Raw genomic sequence first — 11,047 nt, forward strand, 5'->3', positions numbered from 1 at the left:
TCCATATTTTTTTTTAAATAAACATTTTAACATTAATTTTAACATTTTAACCATAATCAACCATAATCAGTGTGCTATTATTAAGTCCCCATTACAAATTATTATTTTACTGATTTTACTGATGATGGTTGTGTAGCTAAAAATACTTTTGTCCCTTTAGTATTAAGTAGCACAGGTTCTGGATCGGTTAGCAGTTATTAATTCTAGTTTTTAATTACACTTGTTTGTGAAATAAAAACTGATCCAGGGTAAGCTATACTGAGGCGTTCTAATAACGCCACCGGTAATGTTGATAGGGCGCCATGGCAACGGTGTACCAGTGGGATATGCTCCGCTGTTTTTTCTGACGTTATCCTGGGGCTAAAATGTCATAGTCTTAGTAGCGTTAGGTGGTGTGTTGTCTGAGTATAAATGTAAGAGCTGAAAAAGTACGATGTCGGATATATTGTGCCGGTGGCTGAACCAGGAGCTCCAGCTGTCAAAGGCTGTAGGTAAGTTTGTCTAACGAACTAGCTGCTAGCTTAATGAAGCTAAAGTTCGGTATAGATGTTGTTATTAGCTCCTGGACGCTAAAAAGACAAAGGGCTAGTCCATCTATAAAGTCAACAATCCGAGGGATATTATTTCAAAGTTAATACACAATACTCATCAACACGTTAACTCATTAAGCCAATAGTTTGTCTGGACTGCTCAAAATATATTATACCAGTCTTTGTTTGGGTAAATGACTAAATGTTCATCTCTACAGAGCCAAAGACCATTGCCAAAGATTTCGCCAGTGGTTACCTAATGGGGGAAGTTTTGCATAAATATCAGCTGCAAAACGATTTCAATATGTTTATGAAGAAAGAGTAAGTTGCCCCTTTTTCTGTCTTAGCTACAGGTGCTTAATTCTGCAGTTCATTTAAGGTGTTCATAATAAGTGTAAATCACACCTTTCGTTTTAGCACCTCTGTCTCCAAACTGAATAATTTTACCCGCCTTGAGCCTACTCTCCAATTACTTGGGATCTCCTTCGACATAAACACAGCCCAAGACCTAATTCAGGAGAAGCAGGGGGCTGCCACACGCCTCCTATACCAACTCTATGTCTCACTTGAGAAGAACAGGAAAGCAGAAATTAGTGGGACAATGATGGAAATTATGCAGCCAGCAGGATGTGCAAGCCTGCACAAAAAGGAGCATCAGATCTATTCTGACGTAAGAGGGCTGTTTGTTGAGTTTTGTATGTGCTTATTAGAGGCTTTTTTCCTTTTGAAGCAGGTTTGTTTTGATCGGTAAGAAACATATTTAGAGTTTAAAAATGTTTTGCTTTTTACGAATAATGAAAAATGAAATCATGATTTGGGCCCTTAGGTGTATTTTCAAGTGTTTTTTCCTTTCACATAGCGACTGCGTCAGGTGGTGAAACGTGATACAGAATTGAAACTTCAGAAAATTTCCCAGCACTATGAGGAGAAATTCCAGCAGTTTGTGGTGACCCCTCCGATCGAGCAGAAGAGACAAGTCAAAGTCCAGGATGAGAAAAGACTGAAGAATATTGACAAGGTGCTAGAAGATTAAATAGAATATTTATATTATTTAATATTTAAGAATATAAAACCCCTTTCCTTTTGTACATTATCTTATATTATGCTATTGCAATAAATAAAGTTTGAGATACTTACTACTCTGAACTGTGTATGTTGCAGTTGCAGGCATTTCATCAGAAGCACAAAGGCATGACTTTTAACCAGACCACTTATATGCAGGTGCCTAAGCCACCTCCATACATTTCACAGCTCAGCCTAAAGAAGAGACAGCAGCAGCAGAAGCGCAAAGAACGACAAGCACAGGTGTGATAGAGCTAAAAATGCTGTAATAATTTCCTAATCCATAGAGGAAATTTCATTTTTGGTCTGTTGTCTCTTGGGTGTTATTGTGTTTTGTTCACATAGATAGTCCAGACTGAAATAGCCCAGTTTGAGACAAACAGGAAGATGGTAATTACTGCTGGGTTATCATCAAGGTAAGAGAAAAGGAAAATATTTTATTTATGAACTAAGCATATTTTTAAATGTCTGTTTTAATGGACATTTGTTCCACTCTTAAATCTTTGCTACCATATAACTTTTTACATATGTTTTTTTCTTTCTTTCTATTTTTAGTGGTCAGTCCCCCATAGATTTTTCCCTTGGTAGCAGCAGTCAGGGCCGTGATTTGCTTGGACGTGGAAATAAGGTGATGTTACAGTCCAGCAACAGATACATACAAGAAATCCGAAAGAGGCTGGAGGAAAATGCTGTAGCTTGCAAGGAGAGAGAGAAAAGACAAGACAGATTCCTGGTGGAGCAGCTCAAGGTCCATGAAGCTCAGGAGGTGAAACATCTCGCTGAGAAATATTAATAGCCTTTGTTAGATATACTTAAAAAATCCAGTGGTTCTCAAATGTTTTTCCATCCCTCCTATTTTCTTTGACCTCAAATAGTCTGTTATTTGACTGTCATTTGTCATTTTAACCCCCAAATCAGCTAATTAGCCTCCTCTTCCCCACCCTTCAGGAGGCACGACGAGAGGAGCAACTGGTGAAGCGACTGACACGTCAGACTCAGCAGGAGCAGCGTTTGGCAACCCAGCTACTTCAGATACGTATGCAGAAGGAGGTCATCCGAGAGAACCGCCTGTTCAGAGAACAGCAGTACCAGCAGCGGAGAGAGAGAGACTTCCAGGAAGCTCTGGACAGGGAGGCGGTGAGATAGGATGATATATGAGGAGGGATGTCTCACTGCTATTGTTTTGTATTAGGCTTGGTCAGTAATAGTATTAATTGTCGAGTAGGGATAAAAATAAAAGGCCAGATTTACACAGGTTGTATTGCATCAATAGAATTTATTATCTTGAAGAGAAACAGATGGACTTGAGAGGTATAGATAAAGGATATACTAAGAGTGTATGAATCATGTCCATTCAGTGGTCACAGATACACTACAGATGACAGATTTAGTGGAAAACAAATTAGTGATGTTCATGGTTCACTATGGTTTCAGTGTGAAAATATAGCTTTTTTTAATAGCGTATAATTATTAGCAGTGGTATAGATTTACAGGTTAACTGTTATCACTTTATAACATTATAAGTTTAATTGTCAACAAATCCCAATAAAAGACAAAAAGCAGATATGATGAAACAGTATGGGGGTGGAGTACTGTGGCACAGACGAATAAACGATGAATACACAACAATGCTAAATACTTTAATTACTGTTTTTTTTAATAGTTTTTATGGGATTTGATGACAGTGGCACGAACATAGAGTCACTTAACTAAATGTCAAATATTTTGTACGTTGTCACCATTTTGTGCTGGTTTTATCACTAATTTAATTTCTCAGGCAACATCAGAGGAGAATTTTGTGAAAACATTTTTCAAATTCAGCTGTTATTTACAGAAGAAATGTAGAAAATCATATAATTAAATGTACACAGAATCTCTTATAGGGTCTTTTTGTGCACTAGGCAGTAGTAGTGATAAATTCTCCTTTTTGTTATTTTTTGTCTTTGTCTTCAGAACTCTTTGTGAATAAAACTTAGTACTAAATTTTATGCAGTAAATGATGAAATGTAATATTTAGCATCTTCCCTAATTTCTTAAAAACACTGGTGATTAGCAGGAACCTTTATACCTTCTCCATTGATTCCCTCTTTCTGACTGGGGTCTCATATAGGCTCTGGCTCAGCAGGCTAAGTTGGATCGTGCAGAAGAGATCAAAAAGGAGCTTGAATTCTGTAACAGGATTGCTGTTGAGAGAACTCAAAGGAAATATAAGAAGCATTTTGAGAACTGCAGGGGCATTTTGGAGCAGATAATGGACTTGGCCACAAAGGTTGGAGAATATCGACTGCTCAATGGAAAGTACGTAACATAGTTGCTTTGTAAAGATGAAGTATAAATGCAGCAAATGGTGTTTGGTTTCAAAACAGACATCTTGGTCATTTGATAAATGTGTGAAAATTCAAAAATGTGTTATGTATGTTTTCAGAGGGTACCACTAATAAGTTGCAGAAATATTTTTACATTGGCAACTTCATGATGTGAATAATTGGACTAAGGGTGAAAAGAGCACGTACTCTGCTCTATAAACAGATTTAATTTGTTTAAATTAGAACACATTTTTTTCTGAAAAAGTAACTGAAATAATTTGGGCACTTTTTAAAATATAGATTCTATTTTATTTTAGTTTCTTTTTACTCAAAAACAAAATAGAAAGTATTTTAGGAAAGTACTGACAAACTGAAATCTAACTGAAAGTTGTTTTTAATGTTAATGCTAAAGCACTGCACAGTATGGTGCAAATGCTGATGTGAGTTCAAACCTGTGAAAAAATACCAATATTGGAAACTGTCATTGTACAACTGACCAGTGGTCAAATAAAATCGGGCCATGTAAATGTCCAGACTGTCTTTTCTCATGCTCATCATGCCCCATATTTGCTTTTTTTGATCTATCCGTCTATCTGCAATGCTGTATGTATGTTATACTAGGTTTTACATGTCTCATGTCCTGTGTCAGCGCTCCTACTCATGAACAGATTAAGCATCCCTGCAGAGTTTATTTACAGCATTTTCCACCTCAGTGAACATTGATTGACTAAATGAATACATTTAGACAACATTAAGAAACGTATTACGGTTGAATTAAGAGACTGGAGATTGTTCAGATTTATAGTCCATATCCAACCTCAGAATTCAAGCTTTGCCTCCTGTCATTTTCTGCTATGATGTCCAGTCGGATTCCAGAGAAGCTGATGAGAGAGTGGAAGGAATTGCTGTTCAGTGGTCTTCCACTTTACGAGCCAGTAAAGGACCGCCAGCCAGGGTTTGGGTTCCGTGAACCACTAGACACTATAGAGCTTCAGAAGCAGGAGATACTCAACAACCAGGACTATGATGAATACACTGTGAGTTTGAAATATGAATGCAGTGTTTCAAACATATTTTGTATGCACATTTGCCTGCCCTTAGCTAACTTTTGTTGACGAGGTAACTTTATTTAGAATAAAAAGTGGCATTGATTGAGCGATTGAGCTACATTTTTGACATTGAAGAAGTGTGTATCTAAATTCAAGTACCCGATGCTGTCTGAATGCCTAAGGTCCTCTTTGTCTTTGACATACGTTTGTCAGAATATGATGGGTGAGTGGGGATGGCCAGAGGAAGCTGTGGAAGTGAAATTACCCGTGACCAACAATGATATTCTTGGGTACATTGTCCAACGACTGAGGAACGTTGTTGATCCACCCATCACTGAACCATCATCATCCCTATTTCCACACTTTATCCTTAAGGCCTGTGTCCTTGGAAAGTTTTGCTCTGGCAAGACCACCTGCCTGTCCAAGATTGCTGAAGGCATGATATAAGAAATGCATATACAAACACAAAGTTAATCTCCACTTAAATCTTTACTTATATTATACTTGTATTATAAATGGATATTGGATATAATTGCATGGTTAGTTGTCACTGTATGTATTGTTTCTGCTTCAGCACATGGCATCTACGTCTTATCGACTGATACTTTGATTGAAGAGGCACTGAATGCTCACAAGAACGGAGAGAAGGTTAGTTAGAGACAGTAAAATGAGTACTGTAACTTTAGTAGAATCCATTGTTATTATAAATAGACTTTAAAAGATTTTTCACGGCAAACATTTCAGTTATTTCTGCTGTCATTTCAAACAATTATTTTGGACAAAATTAACAGGGCACAGCGCAGCAGCGTGAGGAAGACAATGAGCAACCTCTCGCAAACACATCAGTGAAATCTGGTGGGTTACTGAAGGTCTAATGATTTTATTCTACTCTGTTTTGTATTATACACAATGGTGTGTTTCTTTGCTTAGTACACAAAGCTGTTATCATCACTTCTTTTTTCATCTTTTTCCAGATCTTGAAAACCAAGAAGAAAATAGAGCTGGTAATGCAACAGTAAGTGCTGTTTGTGTACTGTATGTGTTGTATTTATCATCTTTGAATTTACTTATCATTTTTCTATTTACTTATACTACGTAACAGCCTGTATCCATTTTATAACACCAATCTGCCTGAGGGAAATTGTTTTTGATCTTTGTTGTTAAAAAAACCAAATATATATTTGGAAAATCGAATGATTTGGAATTTGGGTAAAAGCTTTTCTTACTTTTCCAGCTTTCGAAGCGAGCCATACAAGGAGCTGCTGTGGAAAAAGAGCTGAGGAAAGGGAACACTATCCCTAATGAGCTGTTAGTGGACATTATAGTAGAGGCGATCAGGTGAGAAATGTTGAGGCCATTGTCTTAATTTTACCAGTAAATGTCACATTGGTAATAGAAATCCAAATATTCATATACAAAATGAACAACAAATCACGCTCTACATAATGAAATAATTATTGTGTCTGCATTAGTCAGCTTCCATCTCAGTCAGGTTGGATTCTGGATGGATTCCCATTTGACATCGCTCAGGCACATCTTCTAGAGAAAGCCCTTGGTGGAGATGTATCCTTAGAAAAGGAAGTTGTAAATAGCAGCAAGAACCTTGCTAAAGATCCCAATCCACCAAAACCTCCACCACCCCCTGCACCTGTGCTGGACCTGGTTTTGCTCCTGGATATCCCTGATGAGCATGCAATCAGTCGTGGATACACTAAAATGGGTTTGATAAACTCTTAGGAGCTTAAAAATGTATATTAAGATTCACCCAAATATTAACTGTTAGGCTGTGTTTACATGAAACAAGTTAAATCTTAGTGTAATGTTTATGTTGTGCAGATCTGGACGATGCTCCTAGAACCTCCCAGCATGCAGACAAGAATGTGTATCTGGCACAGATTGGACACAGGTACAAAAGAAGAAAATAGGGAGCTTAATTTGAAGGAATAACCTTTGTTCTGTGTCTGTTAATATCCAACATGATTTCTTCCCTTCAGGATAACAGCTTTTCAGGATACCTGGCCAAAACTGGAGAAATGGTTTGGCGAAAAGCAAAACATTTTGGTCCGTGTTGATGCAGATGTAGACGTTCAGGAGCTTTACAGTAGGGTGGAGTCTATCCTGCATCAAGCTATGTTGAAAACACAGGGAGGTGAGTGGTTGGAGTTTTGTAATTCAGCTCAATTTAGTGAACTTGGATTGTCATCGTCCTTGCCTATGCTTCCAGGATTAGCTACAGTACTTTTATTTATATAGTAAACTAAGTGTTGTAGATCACTTCTTCATAGCATTTACTTTCAAAATCATGACATATTCTCTTATCAGCTTTTTCCAGTCCTCCTGTTGAAGATGCCGTACTAGACAGTGCAAAAGCTCCCAAGTTGTCCTCTTCAAGTGTACCTTCAGGTGTAGACCAGCCTACAGCTCTCACTGAAGAAACTATTGAGCCCACAGAGTCCTGCTCCAGCCTTAAAGAGGAAGAGGTCCAAAGTCTCAGAGGTGACTTGCTCAGTATTCTGCTAATTTAAACAATTGTGTGTGTCTTTTCACTGACTTGTTTTAGGTCATTTGATATTTTTGACAAATAAGTATTTTAGGGTGGTTTGGCACTAATTTGTGATTATTTACGTATTTTTTCTTGCTTTCTCAAAAGGGCCCAGTAGGAGTGCATCAGTATCCTCAGTGTGCAGTGTTAGCTGTCAAGGAGCCCCCAAAAACTCACCTAAGTCTAAGTCTTTCTGCCCCCGATCATCTGTCCAGCTCTATGTGAATGAGCCACTTCCTCCAGTATGATACGACCCTGTATACATTTGTAGGGGCGATCGTGGCTCAAGAGTTGGGCGTTCGTCTTGTAATCGGAAGGTTGCCGGTTCGAGCCCCGGCTCCGACAGTCTCGGTCGTTGTGTCCTTGGGCAAGACACTTCACCCGTTGCCTACTGGTGGTGGTCAGAGGGCCCGGTGGCGCCAGTGTCCGGCAGCCTCGCCTCTGTCAGTGCGCCCCAGGGCGACTGTGGCTACATGTAGCTTGCCATCACCAGTGTGTGAATGTGTGTGTGAATGGGTGGATGATTGTGTATAGTGTAAAGCGCTTTGGGGTCCTTAGGACCAAGTAAAGCGCTATACAAATACAGACCATTTACCATTTGTTGTCTTCCCTGAAAGATTTAGTTTTGTTAGTTAGCGGATATGACTCCCTGGGGGAGGCTTTATTACACAATTTATTCCATGAGCAGTTTCAGAGTTAATGAGATTTATTAGATGAAATTCGTTGCTATATATCTTCTGCTGCATTAAAGAGTATTTTGTTTGGTTTTGTCTTTTTTTACTCTGTCCTCTCATACTTCCATTTGATCCTGTCTAGGAGATCCCAGAGTACCTGTGCTCATACTGGGACACATTGTGCGATTCTTATGTAGACGATGTAAAGACGGTGATGCAAGAGCTGCGCTTGCAACGCTCTGTTATCAACCATCACCTGTTTAATATCAGGTATTCTGCCAAGTCTTTATTTAAACCTATAGGTCAGAAATGTTTTACAAATAAAAGATGAATTTTCATTGAAAACAATCATTTATGAAAACTGGTGCTATATTAATTTATTAATGTGCATTCTTTGGTTTTTGGTGTCTGCAGAGAGCATTACAAACATTATTTGGGGCGCCCAGACTTAAAGCAGGAGTTAGTGTCTCAATGGCAGAAGAACTTCAACAGCATACCCGATGATATGAAAGAAGATGAGGATACCAAAGAAGAGCTACATCTGAGATTGGATGTAAGACTTTACAATACAAAACAAAACAAATATTCCTAAAATCAAGAAATTTGTATTAAAAACCAATGAAATAAACTTAAAATAAAAAAAACATATATTTATGATTTAATGATTTGCGGGCATACAGGAGCTACGTGAACGTTTGTGGGACATTACTGACAAGCGTAAGGAGCAGGATGAGCAAGAGAGGGCTTCTCTCATGAGTGATGGTTGGTTGGAGGAGCACATTGTTGTTCTCGTCAACCACCACTCTATACTTACGCAGGTAACATTGTAGTTTTTGTTTTGGCTATGTCTCTTACATAAAATGTTTCTTAAATATCACCATAATCTTTGATTGTTAATGCTGTGTAGGTGGAGTTGAACCGCTTCCAGGAGACGCTCTGTATTCTCAGGGTCTACTATTTAAGCATGTGTGGACAGATGCTTCCCAAACCACTCTCAACTTTTTTTTATGTTCCTTTAATGGAAAACACAGAAAATAAGGATCAGGATGAGAGGCAAGACGGATATTATTATTAGCCGCTCAGACATATTAATACATATTAATTAGTGAAATGATAGGATGCTAAATATTTACACATAATGAGCACAGAAAGTTTTTGTTTCATCAGTAGTGAACCACCAGGATCAAGTTTGTGCAATCTGGATGAAGGAGAGGACAAGAAGAAGTTACATTTGTAAGGGAGAAGCACACTTGCACTGGTTTTCATTGTTTGTTGTTCAGTCATAGAAACACTTCCCTGTTTTGTTTTGTTTTTTTCTTTAGTACTCCACTCACCAGACATCCTGGAGCCTCTGGAAGGGTCTCCAAGACAAAAGGCCAAGATCAGCCAGAACCTGTTCAAGTCAGATTTCCTGTCTCTCTTTATGTGCCCTTTATTTTTCAGCGTACACACACACACACACACACACACACACACACACATAGACACATCTTGCTAATGTTAATGGATTTTAGATGCGGTTTGTGAATTTGTACCTTAACTTACATAAAAATGTTGATGTTATTGACCATTTCACTTTAAAAAAAAATTTTTTTTTATATAATAGCCACCACACGAAAAACTGATATCTGGCTATGAGGAAGCACTCACAGCTATCAGCAATCTGGTAATGGTCTATGTATATTCCTAAAAAAATTCATGGAGGTATTTTTATGGAAGTATATACTTGATTCTGAATGGAATGTATTATATATTTCTATAGGTGTCAGGAGAAACAGACCGGTCGGAGATAAAAGAGCAGGACGAGAAACTACCAGAGAAAGAAAAGGAGAAAGCCTCCACAAGTGAAAATAAAACCAACAAACAAAAGGAGTCATCCAAAAAAGGCATGTCTCATGTAGATTATTAATAAAGTCATAGTGGTGCCCACACAACTTTCACTGTTCATTTTGTTGCTCCAGATCAGTCATCCCTACCACAGACACCCAGCCAGGCAACAGCCGAGGAGAGAAACTCAGAGAAGCCTTATAATCCTAAAGTTAGAGAAAAATTGCACGGAGAATATTCAGCTGCAGTAACTCATGAGGGTATACACACACACACACACACACGCACACACACACACACACACACACACACACACACACACACACACACACACACACACTAAGTGGTTTCTCTCTCTGCCTCTTATATCCATCTATTTATGCATTTTGAGTTGTGCACATACATGCAGATGTGTTGATGTATATATGGTTGTTGTGTCCCTCTGTTTGTGTGCATGTGCCTGCTTTCTAGAGGATGCGGTAAAGGCCCGCATTGCACTGGTGAAAGCTCATGGTCTGGTGATGGTACAGTCTCTGCAAAGCACAGTAGAAGAGATTTTTGGCAACATGGAGAAGTGGCTACACGAACGCTATCTTGCAGAAATGAAGAGGTATGGTACAGTGTGAGCATCAGCTTGAAACAGTCTTCAGATCTAGTAACCTATCAGTGTAATTGCATTATCTAAGCCTCACAATTTGCAAAGGGTATCACCACACGTTTGCCCCTTGATGTAATTTTTATTTATTGTGCGACAAATGATTTTAGTATGTCATTGTTACCATAATGCTATACATGTATGTCAATAGGTGCTTTTGCCACTAAGATAAATGTTATACTAATGGTCAACTTTTTATACACTATTTTTGAATCAGAGAGATTTTCTGTCATAAATGGCATAAAAGAAATTCTTCATATTTTATGAGTCTTTCTTCTTTTCTTTAGCATTGACCAATTAACAGAAGTGGTTCACCACCATATAGAGACTGGTGCTAAGTTGAAGAATGAGCTGGTGTTGGTAAGTAATGAAGTAATGACTTCTTTCTTATATATATATATA

At 38.2% G+C, this 11,047-nt stretch overlaps 1 protein-coding gene across 2 annotated transcripts in view; it reads left to right on the forward strand.

Annotated features, from left to right (window-relative positions):
- The first annotated feature begins 301 nt into the window (after positions 1 to 301).
- The window catches only part of spef2 (sperm flagellar 2), a 14,222-nt gene continuing 3,476 nt past the window's right edge, over positions 302 to 11,047 (forward strand). The window contains exons 1-31 of one of the 2 annotated variants that reach the window (XM_005741791.2): positions 302 to 491; positions 749 to 851; positions 948 to 1,200; positions 1,390 to 1,548; positions 1,692 to 1,835; positions 1,938 to 2,008; positions 2,148 to 2,358; positions 2,541 to 2,729; positions 3,703 to 3,890; positions 4,764 to 4,935; positions 5,161 to 5,383; positions 5,522 to 5,595; positions 5,739 to 5,802; positions 5,922 to 5,962; positions 6,182 to 6,285; positions 6,420 to 6,667; positions 6,784 to 6,853; positions 6,942 to 7,096; positions 7,270 to 7,443; positions 7,598 to 7,731; positions 8,306 to 8,433; positions 8,578 to 8,716; positions 8,844 to 8,981; positions 9,071 to 9,216; positions 9,331 to 9,396; positions 9,486 to 9,564; positions 9,770 to 9,829; positions 9,926 to 10,049; positions 10,125 to 10,250; positions 10,462 to 10,600; positions 10,933 to 11,005. In XM_005741791.2, the coding sequence (XP_005741848.1) occupies positions 434 to 491; positions 749 to 851; positions 948 to 1,200; positions 1,390 to 1,548; positions 1,692 to 1,835; positions 1,938 to 2,008; positions 2,148 to 2,358; positions 2,541 to 2,729; positions 3,703 to 3,890; positions 4,764 to 4,935; positions 5,161 to 5,383; positions 5,522 to 5,595; positions 5,739 to 5,802; positions 5,922 to 5,962; positions 6,182 to 6,285; positions 6,420 to 6,667; positions 6,784 to 6,853; positions 6,942 to 7,096; positions 7,270 to 7,443; positions 7,598 to 7,731; positions 8,306 to 8,433; positions 8,578 to 8,716; positions 8,844 to 8,981; positions 9,071 to 9,216; positions 9,331 to 9,396; positions 9,486 to 9,564; positions 9,770 to 9,829; positions 9,926 to 10,049; positions 10,125 to 10,250; positions 10,462 to 10,600; positions 10,933 to 11,005 (4,053 nt within the window). In that variant the 5' untranslated portion in view covers positions 302 to 433. The remainder of the gene's footprint in view (positions 492 to 748; positions 852 to 947; positions 1,201 to 1,389; positions 1,549 to 1,691; positions 1,836 to 1,937; positions 2,009 to 2,147; positions 2,359 to 2,540; positions 2,730 to 3,702; positions 3,891 to 4,763; positions 4,936 to 5,160; positions 5,384 to 5,521; positions 5,596 to 5,738; positions 5,803 to 5,921; positions 5,963 to 6,181; positions 6,286 to 6,419; positions 6,668 to 6,783; positions 6,854 to 6,941; positions 7,097 to 7,269; positions 7,444 to 7,597; positions 7,732 to 8,305; positions 8,434 to 8,577; positions 8,717 to 8,843; positions 8,982 to 9,070; positions 9,217 to 9,330; positions 9,397 to 9,485; positions 9,565 to 9,769; positions 9,830 to 9,925; positions 10,050 to 10,124; positions 10,251 to 10,461; positions 10,601 to 10,932; positions 11,006 to 11,047) is intronic. The other variant, XM_005741792.2, reaches the window with a different exon arrangement.

Source organism: Pundamilia nyererei, unplaced genomic scaffold (genome assembly GCF_000239375.1).
Source record: "Pundamilia nyererei isolate P.nyererei 1_Seehausen unplaced genomic scaffold, PunNye1.0 scaffold00113, whole genome shotgun sequence".
NCBI lineage: Eukaryota > Metazoa > Chordata > Actinopteri > Cichliformes > Cichlidae > Pundamilia > Pundamilia nyererei.